The 15694-nt window shown below is 51.7% G+C and overlaps 1 protein-coding gene across 9 annotated transcripts in view; it reads right to left on the minus strand.

The window, feature by feature from the left end:
- Positions 1–15694, minus strand: part of MBNL1 (muscleblind like splicing regulator 1) — a 65295-nt gene that overhangs the window by 36453 nt on the left and 13148 nt on the right. For 3 of the 9 annotated variants that reach the window (XM_077785769.1, XM_077785768.1, XM_077785767.1), the window contains exon 2: positions 8730–9626. The exons of 1 other annotated variant lie outside the window; for it this stretch is intronic. In XM_077785769.1, the coding sequence (XP_077641895.1) occupies positions 8730–8903 (174 nt within the window). In that variant the 5' untranslated portion in view covers positions 8904–9626. Of the gene's footprint in view, positions 1–8729; positions 9708–15694 lie in introns of those variants that run through there. 5 more of the 9 variants (XM_077785766.1, XM_077785774.1, XM_077785770.1 and 2 more) reach the window with 5 other exon arrangements.

The raw sequence follows: 15694 nt of genomic DNA on the forward strand, positions 1-15694 counted from the left end.
AACCTCCTCCTTGCCCAGTATTGAATAGCAGCACTGAACCTGTACAGGTTTTTAGCCTGAGTCCCACCAGGATGAAGAGCGAGCAGAAAACAATGAGTATTACTCCTGCAAAGTGGTAGCTACCTACTACACCTGCAGCTCCCCCAGCTTTGCTGCCTGCCCCAGGACTGCAGGGTTTTCCAGCATGCCCACACACAAACCCTGTCTCCCAGGGACACCACAGACCCCTGGAGCCGGAGCCAGCTCCTGCCCATGACCCACCCCAACCTCAGACTGCCCTGCTCCAACTCAGATTCCATGGAATGTTTGCTCCTCCTGGTCCCACAGGTATATCCCCCAACAGAGGTGGCCTCACAGCCACCCACCTCCACATCCTCACAGCTCCCCCTCTATGTGAGCTGCCTCCTGGTCCCCTGAGCACACGTGGGCACTTGCCCTCCCACAGAGTGGGCAGTGTGCACACACACTAAGGACAATTTCCATACTTTGCAATTCCTCCCTTTCAGATTTAAATCTCAATCTCACAACCATTTATTTCTCTATGGAAGCCTGGAATTAACCCATACAAATTCAGTGAAATCGCACCAATGCTTTCTCCCAGAAGTGCTCCTCTTTTCAAACAGCACTCTTTCTCTTTTTGCTAAGTCTCTGTACTATTTTGCCAAGTAAGGAATGGTCCAGAGAAATCTGGAGCTGAAGAGAGTCTTTCCAGGAACTTGACAGGACTTTAAGTGCTCTGAGATGAAGCTGGATCCAGACCTGTTCCCCAGCCGGCCCCTTCCCCACTCCTGCTCCCGTCAGCAAACTTGGGAAGATCAGCATTCTCCCATCAGAGCCCACCATCCCCTCTCTGAACAGACAGAGACCTTTTTGGGATCTCCAGGGCTGAGAGCTGAGAAGTTTATCCAGTGACTGAAGTATAACAAAAAGGCAATCTGAGGAATCAGCTTGCTAGTGCCAGGGCAAAGCCCTCCAGAAGCACTACACTGGATTTCTTCTTTAAAAATCCACTTCATCAGATGTATTTTCCTTTATTTCATCAAATATCGCAGTGCTTTCAGCTACCTCAGTGTGTGTTCTGCATCAGTTAAGTCCTGAGATGTTTCCTAATGAAGAGGATAAGTCATAAGTATTTCAATAAATTCAACCGTGAACCCAAGGGTTTTCTTACTCGCATAATCCTGTGTTTCAGGACCTGCCGATTCACTGCCAACTTAAATCTTATTTCAACAGCAGTAATCCTCCTAGTGGCACTGTGAAACGAGGGACAAGGCAGACCTCTGGATCAGGATAAAAGCAGCTCCTGTTATTTCCTAGGGGCTGGCTGAGTGCTGCTGTGCAGCCCCGGCGCAGGAGCAGCCCCAGCCCGGCCGCCGCGAGGCTCTGCCGGGAGCACAGCCCAGCACGGAGCATCTGACGGGCCTGACCCTGGCAAAGCCCAGAGCCCAGAGCCCAGAGCCCTGCTGCTTCCCTCTGCAGGGATGTGTGCACCTGGAGGAGGGCTGTGGCCTCGCCCTGGCTGCGCCCGCTCACCTGCAGCAGAGGCTCCTTCCCAGGCATCGGACACGGGAGCAGCTCCTGGCACGAGGCGCAGACTCCTAAGCAGTAGTTCCTAAATAACATCCAGCTGGGCTAACAAGGCTCTGCAGTCCCAACAAAGAAACACCAGCATTTCTCCAAAGTCAAAAAACAGATGTGATAATTCGCTCTTGAATGTAATTTGTTGCTTCCAACAAATTTCAGTGAGCCTTGGCAACAAGGCATCTGTATTTGGAAAAACAGACACTTGGGGTCATCCTGGGAAGGAGACAGGCCTCACAGGCTGCTCCTGATCACTCAGTTAACACTTGGGACCAATGTCTGAATGTTCTGGACATGAGGTTTTCTTATTTTATGCTTCTTTACATCTTCCCTGCACAGCAGTTCAGAATTTTACAGATTTTGACTATGCCCAGCAGAGTTCCTGACTGTAACAGGAGCCCACGCTGGTTTCTATTATGCGCAGCCTTTAAGAAATGACAGCGCAAATGCTGCAGTGCAATGTTTTAATTTCTACTTAATTTCTTTCTGCCAGAAAGGCAGAGCTGAAACTGTAAAATGAGCTGTGAAGGCTGTAGTTAGTTGTAACTCCTCTGTCCAAAGACCTGATAAGATTTCAAAACACCATCTATCTTCCCACAGAGGAACACACGTGCTTTCAATTGTTTGGTTTGCTAATGGACTGTTTGCCACTCCACCTAACAATTGCCCCATTTTCTCGATGTGTTTGCCACTTTTCCCTTTGCTTCCTCTTCTGGAGCTCAGCCTGCTGGCAGACACGAGCTGGAGAGGAGAAAAATGGCAAATCAGACCTTAGGAATTTGAACATTGTTTATGTTTTCATTTTTTGCCAAGGGTTACTGCTTTACGAGCTTCCTTGGAATCAGCCATGTGTCCATCTGCCTCCCAGCCCTGAGTCTCACCTCATGCCTGCACCCCGAGTCCTGCCACCGCCCCACGCTCCAGGGATGCCAGATACCACACAGGTAAAACTGCCCAAGAATCACCTGCTCAGGTGTTCTGGGGTTCTTCTTTTGCCTTCAGTGAGGAAGAATCAGACCCATGACCTGCCATTCTCAACATGATTAGTGCAATAAGCTCACGGGATTTTCTTTTCTTTGTATTAAATGAAATAGAGTTCTTACTCTGCACCCTTAGGTAAGTGTCACACAAGGGAGAACAAGTCCAAAAAATCAGTCTTTTTTTAAGTAGTGACAAAGTAGAGAGACTTTGGTAGAGAGATTTGAGTAACTAATAATTACATCTCTGAGGTAGATGAAATAAGATGCTCATTAATTTCAGCAATAATAATAATAATAATAATAATAATAATAATAATACACTTACATATTTTTAAGCCTTCTTGGTAAAAAGTGGCAGTCACTTTTACAGAGTTCAGGTGTTCTATTTTAAAAAATAAACATTTCTACATCAAAAGATAAAATACTATCATACCAAGTGCTGGTAGGTCTCAGACACTAGGCACCAGAGCTTCAACCTCAGACATCATCACTGAAGTGACTTACACTTTTGGATTCCAGCTTTTTCTTATAATGAAAAAAAAAAAAAAAAAAAAAAAAGGCAGAGATATGTGGAAGTTTAAGACTTTCCAGCTGTTACAGAAAGAGCAGAAAAAGCTTTTACACTTTATTGGGACACCCAGCTTGAACATGAAGGAGCTGCCTGAGCAGGAGCATAACTTCAGAGACCAAAAGCTGACTTGGAAGCGCAGCACCTGTGGCACACCTTATCTCCAAAGCCACAGGCTGGGACTCGTGTTTGCCACGGCCACCGAAGCCACGTGAGGGTCAGATCACTTCGAAGCAGCAGGTTTGGGAACACAGCAGCCCCAGCAAGCACAGCGGGGCAGTGCCAGGGTAGCACCGGGACAGCACTGGGGACAGCAATGGGACAGCAATGGGGACAGCAATGGGACAGTACTGGGACAGCACTGGGGACAGTGCTGGGGACAGAACTGGGGACAGCAATGGGGACAGCACTGGGACAGCACTGGGGACAGCAATGGGGACAGAACTGGGGACAGCAATGGGGACAGCAATGGGGACAGCACTGGGACAGCAATGGGACAGTACTGGGACAGCAATGGGGACAGCAATGGGACAGTACTGGGACAGCAATGGGGACAGTGCTGGGGACAGAACTGGGGACAGCAATGGGGACAGCACTGGGGACAGCACTGGGGACAGCAATGGGGACAGAACTGGGGACAGCAATGGGGACAGCAATAGGGACAGCACTGGGACAGCAATGGGGACAGCAATGGGGACAGCAATGGGGACAGCAATGGGACAGTACTGGGACAGCAATGGGGACAGCAATGGGGACAGAACTGGGGACAGCACTGGGGACAGCGCTGGGGACAGCAATGGGGACAGCAATGGGGACAGTGCTGGGGACAGCAATGGGACAGCACTGGGACAGTGCTGGGGACAGAACTGGGGACAGCAATGGGGACAGCACTGGGACAGCACTGGGGACAGCAATGGGACAGCGCTGGGGACAGCAATGGGACAGCAATGGGGACAGCAATGGGGACAGCAATGGGGACAGCAATGGGACAGTGCTGGGGACAGCAATGGGACAGCACTGGGACAGTGCTGGGGACAGAACTGGGGACAGCAATGGGGACAGCACTGGGACAGCACTGGGGACAGCAATGGGACAGCAATGGGGACAGCAATGGGACAGTACTGGGGACAGCACTGGGGACAGCGCTGGGGACAGCAATGGGGACAGCACTGGGACAGCAATGGGACAGCAATGGGGACAGCAATGGGGACAGCAATGGGGACAGCAATGGGACAGTGCTGGGGACAGCAATGGGGACAGCACTGGGACAGCACTGGGGACAGCAATGGGACAGCAATGGGGACAGCAATGGGACAGTACTGGGGACAGCACTGGGGACAGCGCTGGGGACAGCAATGGGGACAGCAATGGGGACAGAACTGGGGACAGCACTGGGACAGCAATGGGGACAGCACTGGGACAGCAATGGGACAGCGCTGGGGACAGCGCTGGGACAGCCGAGCCCCTGCCCCTCCGCTGTGTGACACTTTCCCCAGCACAGGGCTGGCAGTGGCCATGTGGCAGCCTGGCTGCAGTGACAGTGGCCTCGGTGCATCTGCAGCTCCCACAAGATTTGCATCTGACATCCATCTCCCCATTGTTCAGACATCTTTATCTCAGCTTTCAGGAAACGCGGATGACTCATCTATCGGAACATCTGACGAAGCTAACGTAATTTCAGAACGAGTTCTACTTCGGCTTATTTTTCCAAGAAAAAGAAAGAAGTAAAAATGTTTCAAAATTATGGTAAAAATCAAATTTCTTTTGCAAACCAGCTTCCTGATTTAGGAACTTGAGATTATTTTTGCTGTAGACAGTCTAACAGGCTTTTAGGCATCCAAATTTAGGAAAAAAATCCTACGGCATTTAAACAAGGCAGAGCCAGAGCTGGAGCTGACTCAGCCGCTCCAGCGCATAATTTGAATACACTACATAATCATTCTTGGTTTAAAATTATCTTCCTAATATCTAAGGGCCAGATTATCCCACACACATTCATCTTGATTCACGGCTGCCCTAGGCCAGCCCCGCAGGTTCCATTAGCGCTAATTAGGCAGCGGGATGATAACATCTCCTCGCTGGGGCTGTCCCAGCCCTGACCTCCTGCAGCACCTCGGAGGTCACAGGACAGCCTGGCTGCCTTTCGCTCGCCCCAGCGGCTACTGGTTCTGCTCGCAGGTAAGGAGCAGCTGCAGGTGTGCCCACAGGACGTGTCTGCAACCAGAGAGGTGTCCAGAGCCCAGTGTCACTGCTGGTTCTGCTCGCAGGTAAGGAGCAGCTGCAGGTGCCCACAGGACGTGTCTGCAACCAGAGAGGCGTCCAGAGCCCAGTGCCAATTCTGGTTCTGCTCGCAGGTAAGGAGCAGCTGCAGGTGTGCCCACAGGACGTGTCTGCAACCAGAGAGGTGTCCAGAGCCCAGTGCCACTGCTCCACACAGCACAGCAGGAAGCCTCGGGAGGCAGCACGGCTTCCCTGGCTCTAGCCCTGCACAGTTTGTGCCTTCATCTCACAGGAGGGGGAAATGGTGATTTAAAAAAAAGCGCTTTACCCAAGCTGCAAGTTTCACTTCTGGCATCTATTTTTGCCTCTCCCGGCAGGGCAGGGCAGGGCACTGGAGTCTGGCTGCGGCGGCTGCGCACTCGGTGCCTCTGTCCCTGCGCCCGCAGAGGACGCCTGGGCCAGGGCCAGCGCCGAAGGGCACTGCCACTGCCCAGGGTCCCCTCCGAGGACCTGCTCCGCCTGCCCGTGTTCCGAATGCAGCCGAGCACACGGGCCATCTCCAGCTCGGAGGAGTCCTGCCAGGGGCTGCAGCTCTGCAGCACTCACACCTGCCTGACGTCAGCTCACACAGCAGTCGCTCCTAAGGCACACCAGGTCTTGGAGCGACACATCACAGCATCACACAGCGGGCTGGGCTGGAAGGGACCTTAAAGGTCACCTCATTTCAACTCCTGCCAAGATGCAGGAGTCTGTACAGAAAAATTCAGTGACTAAGTATCTGTCTTATGTTCAAGAGATAATGCAAGAATAGCTGTATAATTAATACTAATATTATATACACTAATAAGAAATCAAATATTTTAACATTAAGGTCAATTTTTCAGCGTGCTGCTATTTTAGTAAAGAACAAGGACATTACATATTGAATTACTGAAAAATTAAAAATTACTTTTGAATATCCAAACCAAAAATCTTTTTTAATCTGTACTGAAGTATTGACTGACCTTATAAGGTCCAGACAGAGCTGGTGCAGCATCTCCCTAAATTGCTTTTGCAGAACATCTGAAGTTTGGGACATTGCAGCAAGGTAACTCAATGACTGGACAGCACACACCAAAACTGACACAGCTGAAACAAAACCAAAACTGAGCAATGGCTTCAGCAATGGCGATTGGACTGGGAATTCCCCAAAGGGAGATATTCCATTTTCTATTTCCCCGAGGTATTCTGGTACATGGTACAGCTGCTTAACTACCCACCCTGCCAGGGGCTGGGGACCGCTGGCAGCCGCAGGCGCCGGGCCCACGCCGGGACACCGCGGGATCCTGCCCCGGATCCCCAGGAGCCTCTCCAGCACACAGCAGCTCAGCCACTGGCAAACCTTTCAGCAGGAGCACAAGTAAACAGCTCTGGTCAGCAGTGTATTTTTAAACAGCAGATTCTTTCCCAGCTCCCGGCTCAGCCCCTGCACTGACTCCACAGGGCAGCAGCACACTCCTTTCCGAGGATCCGCAGCAAGGCTGTAACGTTACCCACGGTTATCACCCACGGACCTTGCTGCGCTTGGCAAAGGTCAGCCTTAGTTCCTGCATTGAAAAAGGAAGCGAAGAGCCCTGCTGACGGCAGCAGAAGGGCCAGTCACGCTGCCGGGGCTGGGGAAACCAGGCCAGGCCGCGGTCCATCCTCCCTTCCAGACACCAGCTCACGCTGCCGCCCGGCTCCAGCACCAGCAGCACCCCCGTCCAGCACCGAGATTTTAAGGCACTTTCAGCAACCACTGACATCGTGTCCGGGTGGCTCTAGCAGCTGGCTTCCAGCCTTTCGGCCAGATCCTCACGATGACAAGCGGCAGGCCAGCGGGGTCAGGCCGCGGTGGCCAGACGCACGTTGCCGGGAAACCAACCCAGGCACACTGCGGGTGCTGCTGCACCAGCAAAGCCGTGGTGGCAGTCACAGCCCCTCGCCCACAAACGGGTCAGAGGCTCTGGGGCCAGGCCTGTGCTCCGGCAGCACCGCCATCCCCACGGTGCCACCGCGCAGCCGCCGCCGGCCTCGCCGACACGCGGTGCCACCGCGTCCTCGTGGTGACACCGCGGGGCTGGGACTCCCCCCTGGCACCGGCAGCCCTGGCTCTGCTCCTACCTCCAGCACGTGCTTAATGCATAAAAACATCTTGTTTTCACCTTTTAAAATTAATACCCTGCATGCATGTAATTGCTGTATTTAAAAATAAATTGAACAACAGAGAAACAAATCCTTTCAGTATCTGCAAGGGAAGCCATGGCTGGGGGTGATGGAGCATCTCAGGCCTGAGAGCACTGTAGAGCTTTACCCTGATCCCTGACCAGAGACAAGACACACTGCGAAGCTCGGGACGCTGAGGATTTGCAGAGGCCGCCGTAAGCCCCTTCCTGCCCCACGCACGCTGTGCTATCCCGGCTGAGCCATGGGCTGCAGGAGCTGCTCCAGCTGCCTCCCGAGCACGGGCCACCAGCAGCCAGCTCCGCTTCCCGGGGCCCAGGAGGAGAACATCACACTGCAGAAGAAGCTGACAGACAAGTACACTTCTGCTTCCGAGTTTTGATTTTTTCATTACTCTGCTGGATTAATTCTGTACTGTTTGTGGTATGAGTATTTGACATGTTAGGTTACTTAAATCATGAAAAACCACGGGAAGGAGATGGGACCTGCACATTTAACACCTGACACGGCAGCTACAGTGAAACAAGAGCCCTGTATTTATGGTGCCTAGCTGGGATGTGCCTCCTGAAAACCCTCTGTGCTCCTGCACATCCAGAGGCACCTTGCCTTCTGTTAAGTGCTGTCCTTCCCTTAAGCCAGCGCACTTGGGAAAAAGATGGGATAACCACGCCAGTGCCAAGCACAGAAAGGCAAGCAGGGTTTTCACAGGCACCTGAATAACCCAGGCAGGAAAACACTCTTCTAAGGTTCACTATCAGCTGTCCAGATACACCAACAACCCGCTGGTAGTTACGAGATGGAAACAAATCCTCATATTGCTTACGTGGTTTGTGCTATTAAAAACAAAGAATCCTCACAGTGACTTTGCTGTTTCTACGTGAAGTGCCCTTTATTCCAGCTACAAGCAGGGAATAATTTGGAGGCAAAGAATGAGCCCCTGTAGCCATACTGGAGAATTTGAGCCCTGCCAGACGTATTTTCCCTTCGTTCCCTATATCCTTCCCCTTCCCCTGAGGAGAGCAGCAACACAAATCAACAAGCATCAATAACATAAAAGCAGCAAAACACTCCACTGCTGGCAGCCAGCGCTTGCTCCTGTTCGGCTGCAGGATTTCTCTGGCTACAACTGCTTCTTTCATTAACCATTTATCCTTGAAAATAATGTAATATTTACTCACTTTCAATGAGTCAAAGCAGGCGATTACGCGTCCGTTTTCAACTTGGCAGCTTTTCGACGGGTGTGCAAATTTACATTCCGTGTCTGGTCGTGAGCAAGTCCCCCTTTGGAACTCCCTACACACTTCCAGCGTTAGCCATTTTGTGTCCCGGATCGGTGTGACGCTAACAGCCATCTTTAGATTTTACAGGTAGTTAAAATTTCCAATAAAAACGGGCACACGAGTAGCTGAACTGATAAACTGGAAATTATGGAGGTGCCACCTCCAGAACGCTTTTTTTTTCCCCCGCTCCCTATTTTAAACTGAGTACGTGTCAGGCTGGGTGGCTGCAATCTCGAGGAGGGCTGTGTCAGCGGAGTCGGAGCGCGGCGCCGTTAGCGGGCTCGGAGGGCCGGGCCGCCGGCCGGGTGCGCTGCGGGAGCGTGGCCGGGACTAGCCCCGCGCGCTCCGCATCCCGGCCGGAGCGCGGCCGCGCGAGCACGGGGAGCCGGCGGGCTCCGGCAGCAATCCCGAGCGGCTCCCGGGGCGGCGGCGGGCAGGTGCCTCCAGGCAGCGGGCTCGCAGCGGGCTCTGCGGTGCGACCGGGATCGATTAGTTTGGCATAGACAGATGCAGCAGTTTAGAGCAACGACCGACACCGGGCTTAGGCTGGGGTTTTTCTCCTCCTCTCCTTGGCTTTCGGGCAGCAGAGCTCTGACCTTCGCGGCACACTTTAGTGCACAGTGCAGCGGCGGCGGGGGAGCGGCGCCGGACCCTCCTCCCGGCGGGCGCGGGGCTGGCAGCGCCGGAGCGCTGTCGTCGCAGTCTAGCTGGCAGCAAGCAAGGCAAAAGCAGCGGCTGCTCTAGAAGCGGTCCCAAGCAGCAGCGACGTCAGGAAAGGCACTTCTTAGTACCAACCTGTGGAGAGAAGAGACACGTTACGAGCGGGCGGCGCGGGCGCCCCGCGAGCCGCCGCCCCGCGCAGGGCACTCACGGCTGCGGGCGGCGGGGCCGCGTCCCCGCGCGGGGCCGGGCGGCAGCTCCGCCGCGGGCCAATCGCGGCGAGCGTTGCAGCGACACTCCGGGCAGGGAGCCAATGGCGGGGGCCGTCTTATGAAAGGTCGCGCCTGTCAGACGCCGGCCGCGCCGCGCTGCCCCGAGCGCGCCCGCCGGGGGTCGCGCGTGCGGCCCGGCGGAACGGACGCGCGAGCCCGGCGGGGAACGGCACCGGGAACGGCACCGGGAACGGCACCGGGAACGGCCCTCCCCGCCGCTCGGCCTGACCGCCCGCCGCCGCTCCCCGGCGTGCGGAACGGCAGCGGCACCGCCCCGTCGGCCCGCCCGCCGTGAGCACCGAGCCCAGACACGCTGACCCCGGAGCGGCTCGGCCCCGGCGGAGTCCGACCGCCCGCTCGGACACGGCCAGCGGCACCGGGGCCGCGCCGACAGCTCGGGGAACACCGGCCCTGCCCGCAGGAGGAGCGCTCGGCCCCCGGCCCGGCGCGGCGGCAGCTCCGGCCAGCGCGAACCCGGCGGGCAGGAGGACAAACCGGGCAGGAGGGCAAACCGGGCAGGAGGGCCAGGAGGGCAAACCGGGCAGGAGCGCAAACCGGGCAGGAGCGCAAACCGGGCAGGAGGGCCGGGAGGGCAAACCGGGCAGGAGCGCAAACCGGGCAGGAGGGCAAACCGGGCAGGAGCGCAAAACGGGCAGGAGCGCAAACCGGGCAGGAGGGCCGGGAGGGCAAACCGGGCAGGAGGGCCGGGAGGGCAAACCGGGCAGGAGCGCAAACCGGGCAGGAGGGCCGGGAGGGCAAACCGGGCAGGAGGGCCGGGAGGGCAAACCGGGCAGGAGGGCCGGGAGGGCAAACCGGGCAGGAGGGCAAACCGGGCAGGAGGGCAAACCGGGCAGGAGGGCAAACCGGGCAGGAGGGCCAGGAGGGCAAACCGGGCAGGAGCGCAAACCGGGCAGGAGCGCAAACCGGGCCCTCGCTGCCCAGGCGGGCTGCATGGGCTTCCCTTCACGCCGCGCCCCAGATGCCCAGCTCTGCCGCAGAAGCCTGGTGCCACCTGCAAATACAAACCACTCTAATGAACTAAGGCTCCCGTCCCCCCCTGAGGATCGCAGTGCCCAGAGCACGGAGCAGAGGGACCCTCGTGGCACTGCCTGGCACACACTGACAACACCAGCAATGGGGATTCTGCCAGCACTGCAACCCCGCAGCATCCTCCACCTGTGCTACGGGGAACACTATTCCCATCCTCATCTTTCTGAAGATGCTGCTTCACCATCTTCCTATTTCCCACCCCTCCCATGCAGGTCACTGACACAGCCCCCAGAATCACACCCTGGGAAGCGATACTCTCAGCGTGCACGCAAACCAACAGATGAGAAAAAGCTACAGTCTTTTTCTAGGGACACAGTGATCAGAACAACCAACTCCAGGGGAAGGAAAACACACCTAACAGAGCTAATGAGATTACAACAGGCACCGTGAGTTCTTTGCCAGGACACTTGAAATCATGCCACATTTTTAATCCTTGCTACCAAGAGACAAACAACTACATCATTACTTGCAAGCACAGGTTAACAACTTCGTGTCTGTGTAGTAAACACAGATACTCATTTGCTTCAATTGCCTAAAGCTCTGAAGGTCGGGGTCATCCTGCACCAGCAGTCACTACTCCTCAGTGCTTGGGATATTGAATTCTTGGGTCTTGAAAACCTGTTCTGTAACAAATGTCCAGGCAAACCAGTTTGGTTCGTGCACTTGTGCCACGCTTCCCAGCCATGACAGATAGCACCTAGAGATCTGAAAGCAGAGGATGTGCTGCTGGGTCCACCAGATCCACCAGGCATCCCTGCAGCCCCGTGCAGGAATACCAGCACATCAGAGCGCTTTTGGAAGCCCCAGCACATCTCCCAGCCTTCAGTCAAGGTGCACTGCAACTTGTCCTCTGCAGACAAGAGCTGGATCTGCGTCCTCCCACCTCACTCCTGCACTACACAAAGTGACCTGAGTTACTTTGTTAGGAGCATCTGTTCCCTGTGAGAGCCTCAGGACAGTGTGCTGCAATGCCAGCAAGAAGGGCTCTACTACAAAGCTGTGGAACAGCTCTAAGCAGGTTTTCTCCTGTTCATCAGCTTGGTAACCAATCCATACCAAGCATTGATTTTTCCAAACACCAAGAAGAGTTAGAGCAGCAAATTGATACATTTTATATGCTAAAGCCAATGCAAGTTAAAGGCCACCGCTTCCAAAGAAGATATTTCACTCTCATTACACAAGCAGCCACCCCTAACAAGAAATGAAAGAGAGATGAAGGCAGCAACCAAAATGAAAACAGATGAAAACTAACTTTTGTGCTCTCATGTACTCAGAGGAGAAATATTCCTGGTAAGGCTCCCCAAACTGTGTTTTACTCCCAGGTTTGTAATAAGTTCTGTTAGGATTTGGACAGTCACCCACTTGGAGAGAAATCCTGCTCCTGCTGAGGTCAGTGACACACTTGTGACTGCACTAACTGAGCCTGAATTCCACCCTTCCTTCTTCAGGCTGCCAGCCACAAAAAGAAAAGCATTACTCCAATGCCTCAAAGGTAAATCTTTGGAACACAAAGAAATACTATATGTGTATTTTGTAGAAACAGTTTGTTGTCTACCTGAAAACAGCCAGAAATGTCAGCTTTAAAAATAGCCTTTGAACAGAAATAAAGCCTGATGTCAGACCAGAGGTTTATCTTCAATATTCCCACTAAAAAAAGGAAGATGTTAACAGAGAATCATCCTTTTTTATCTGCATAAACTATTTTCCCATGACTTGGAAATTCTCTTGTGATACTCAGTCACTAAGGAGTCCCCAGTAAGCTCCACATGCTAGAAGATACACTGTCTGCAAAACCCAGCCGATAGGACTGTAACAAATCCAGTGGGAGAACCGTAGGGACAGGACAGGAAAAGGATTGAACTTTCTATTTTTCATTTCATTAAAACTGATTTAGGGGTTGACAGTTTCTAGACCCCACCTAGCAGAGCAGTCAGTACTAAAGATTCTTGTGATCCACAGGTGGATTTTAAAGTTCACTTTTTGAAATTTGGAAGCATTTGCCACTTGTCTTGAGAATATTGCAACATTGGTTAGGCCAAGGCAGAACCTTGCCTTCACTGAATATCAAGATACAAGGATTGAAAGCAAATTAAACAGTGATTCTCAGAAGAGACAGTAGAGAGAAATAACACTGAGAAGTCATTCCTTAGAAGGGTAACAGAGATGACTTAGTTGTCTCCTGAGCTGGGTCAATGAAAATGATTAAGAAACAGCCTCACAAATCAATGGAAAGGTTATCTGGAAATGTCCAAGAAAGTGAATCTGACGGAGAAGAGACTCCTGTTACTGCCCCTTATTACTATAAAGAAATGTGCAGACAGATGAACAATGTGTTTCCCCCCTCAGTACAGTCTCTGACACAAAAATGAGGTAACTGCCTGCACTGAGAATCGCCCCCAAAGAGGCACAGTTTCCACTGATCCTGCACCTGGCTTTGCTGGCCATCCCTGTTCATCAAATCCACACAGGGCTCTCAAAGAGCTGGGCAGGCAAGGAGCGCAGCACTGAAGGAGAAGATGGCAGGGAAGAATGCTATTTTTATGCGTAGAGAAAGTAGAAGCTGAAAACACCAGTCTCAGTGACATGAGAACTGTCAGCAAGAACAGATAATTACACAACGTGAATTCATCCTCATGACAATGACTCTAATGAGATAGGAAATGGAATAAAATCAATATTCTATTTACACTGACAGGGCAGTCTCAAAGCCTGAAATTGCCAAATGGCTGTCTTTTAAATCAAGGAACACAAAATTACTGACTCCTTACAGTATTTTCAAAACACCTCTGCCAAACTCAAAGTTTACCAATAACATATCTCAATATAAAATTTGGAACATATACAGCAATTACTCCACGGCACAATTGAGGGATATAATTATAGCACTGTCACAAAATTAAGCTGAAACAATGAGCTAATTAGCATCTTGTCACATAACAGCATAGGATTGGATAAAGGAAAATATTCTTCAGTAAACCACAGCTGAAAAACCCAATTGTCTCACACTCTGGGCTGCTCCCATAGGACAGCACAGAAAAGCAAGATGATTCCTCTTACAATTTTGTACTTTTGTATATTTTGAGAAAAAATGGGAGTGCAAAGGCAGGAGCAGAAAGCAGCCAGCTCTAGAGCAGGGTCTATAGGCTGGGCTGGATTTCACAGCTCCCCAGCCCAGCAACCTGGGCCTGGGAGGCTGCTAAAACTGCAAGCACATGTTAGCTTCAACTACTAAGTGCCACACCAGATTAGTAAAAAAACTGCTAACACTGCTTCTGTGATGCACATATTTTGCATGACATACATAGTTTTAGTACTACTACTAGTAGTAATGTTTTAAAGGCTTTTTCTGTACTGTTTTAGCTCTGACAGACTTTCCTGGTGCAACCTCCCACTGACTTCAGTGGCTCCTCCAGCACGTCCCCATCAGATGTAGTTTAATCTTGAGTCTATTTCACAGTTTCTGAAACTGTTTTAGCAGAACCACCTAACTGTGACATTCCATATGAATTTAACACACCCAAGTGTACTCAGTTCATGAAAACTTGATAAATAATGAAAAAACAGGCAGCATGTTGTACACTACATGCCCCAGCCACATGCAGAAATCGGGTATTGCCCCAAGATTTCCATCCCTAATCAAACTGCAAACCAATTCCCACCAGCAGCACATGGGCACTGACAAATCCCACAGCTCAAGCCTCTCTTACTTTAGATTACAGTAATGCTATTTTCAAGTCAGAAAGCTACACTGCAAATTCCATAAACCCTCTTTCCTTTAAGGAGCAGACGGTTACGGATTAACTGCTCTTGCTGTAATTTAAAAAATATTAAAGTCAAGAAACATGCCTGTTGGGTTTTTTTTTAATAACCTGGGATATATATCAATCTCTGTTACAAAATTTGAGACTTCAGGGACACATGGCATTCACAGTTTGACAGCATTAGCTTGATGTCTATTTATGAACAGGCACAGGCCAGGCCCTGTCTCTGAACGAGGATGTGGCACACAAGCTGTTATTCTGTTCTTGCAACTTTGAGTCAGGGACACAAAATGGGCAAGGACTACTCTGCCTTTAATCCACTTTTCATCAATTTATGTATTACAAAGCATTTACATATCCATCCCCACCCACCACTGAAGTAGCAAATACTGTTTCTGGTAATAAAATCATATTCACACCGTAATTCCTTTGCCATAACATGCACACAATGCATTTTAGAAAGGGGAAGTTCTGTATTATCCTGGCACTGGGGAAATCCAGCCATAATAGAAGTGACATTGCCCAAGCAAGCCTAAAGAGAAGTTGTTTATCTTTAAAAATAACAGTAATCTAGTGATTTAAATTAAAATTCCAATAAGTAACAAATTGAATTGAAAAAAGCAAAACCTGCTTTATTAAAATAAGTTTTATTTTCTTGTTCTAATAGTAATTTTAAACATGTTGTTTCTACACAAAGGCTTTTGAGAGGGCATAATAAATCAACTATGCACCCTTCCAAAAACGACAAGCTATTTATTAATCTGACTCTTGCACATTTTGTTTGATTAACTGCAAGTGTACACAAGCCAAGCAAGGCAGGAGAGCAGCAGGATGACCACGGCAGCGGGGTCAGCGCGGGAGGAGCCCCCAGCCCTGGCGTCTCCCCGGGGCAGCACAGGCTGCGTGAGCCGAGCACTGCGCTGTGAAAGCTTCCCTGCTCTGCACCCTGCAGTGTGTGACCCTGCTGGCTGTGTCCTCAGCCACAGCCGCACGGCAAACCCAGCACGAGTCCCACAGCCCAGGCTCAGAGCTGGGAGGCACCTGCAGCAGCAGCAGAGAGGCAGAAACTGGCCCCAGCGACAGGCGATTTCCAGCTGCACACGTACGTATGAATTTATAT

This window comes from Lonchura striata, chromosome 10 (genome assembly GCF_046129695.1).
Source record: "Lonchura striata isolate bLonStr1 chromosome 10, bLonStr1.mat, whole genome shotgun sequence".
Taxonomy (NCBI): domain Eukaryota; kingdom Metazoa; phylum Chordata; class Aves; order Passeriformes; family Estrildidae; genus Lonchura; species Lonchura striata.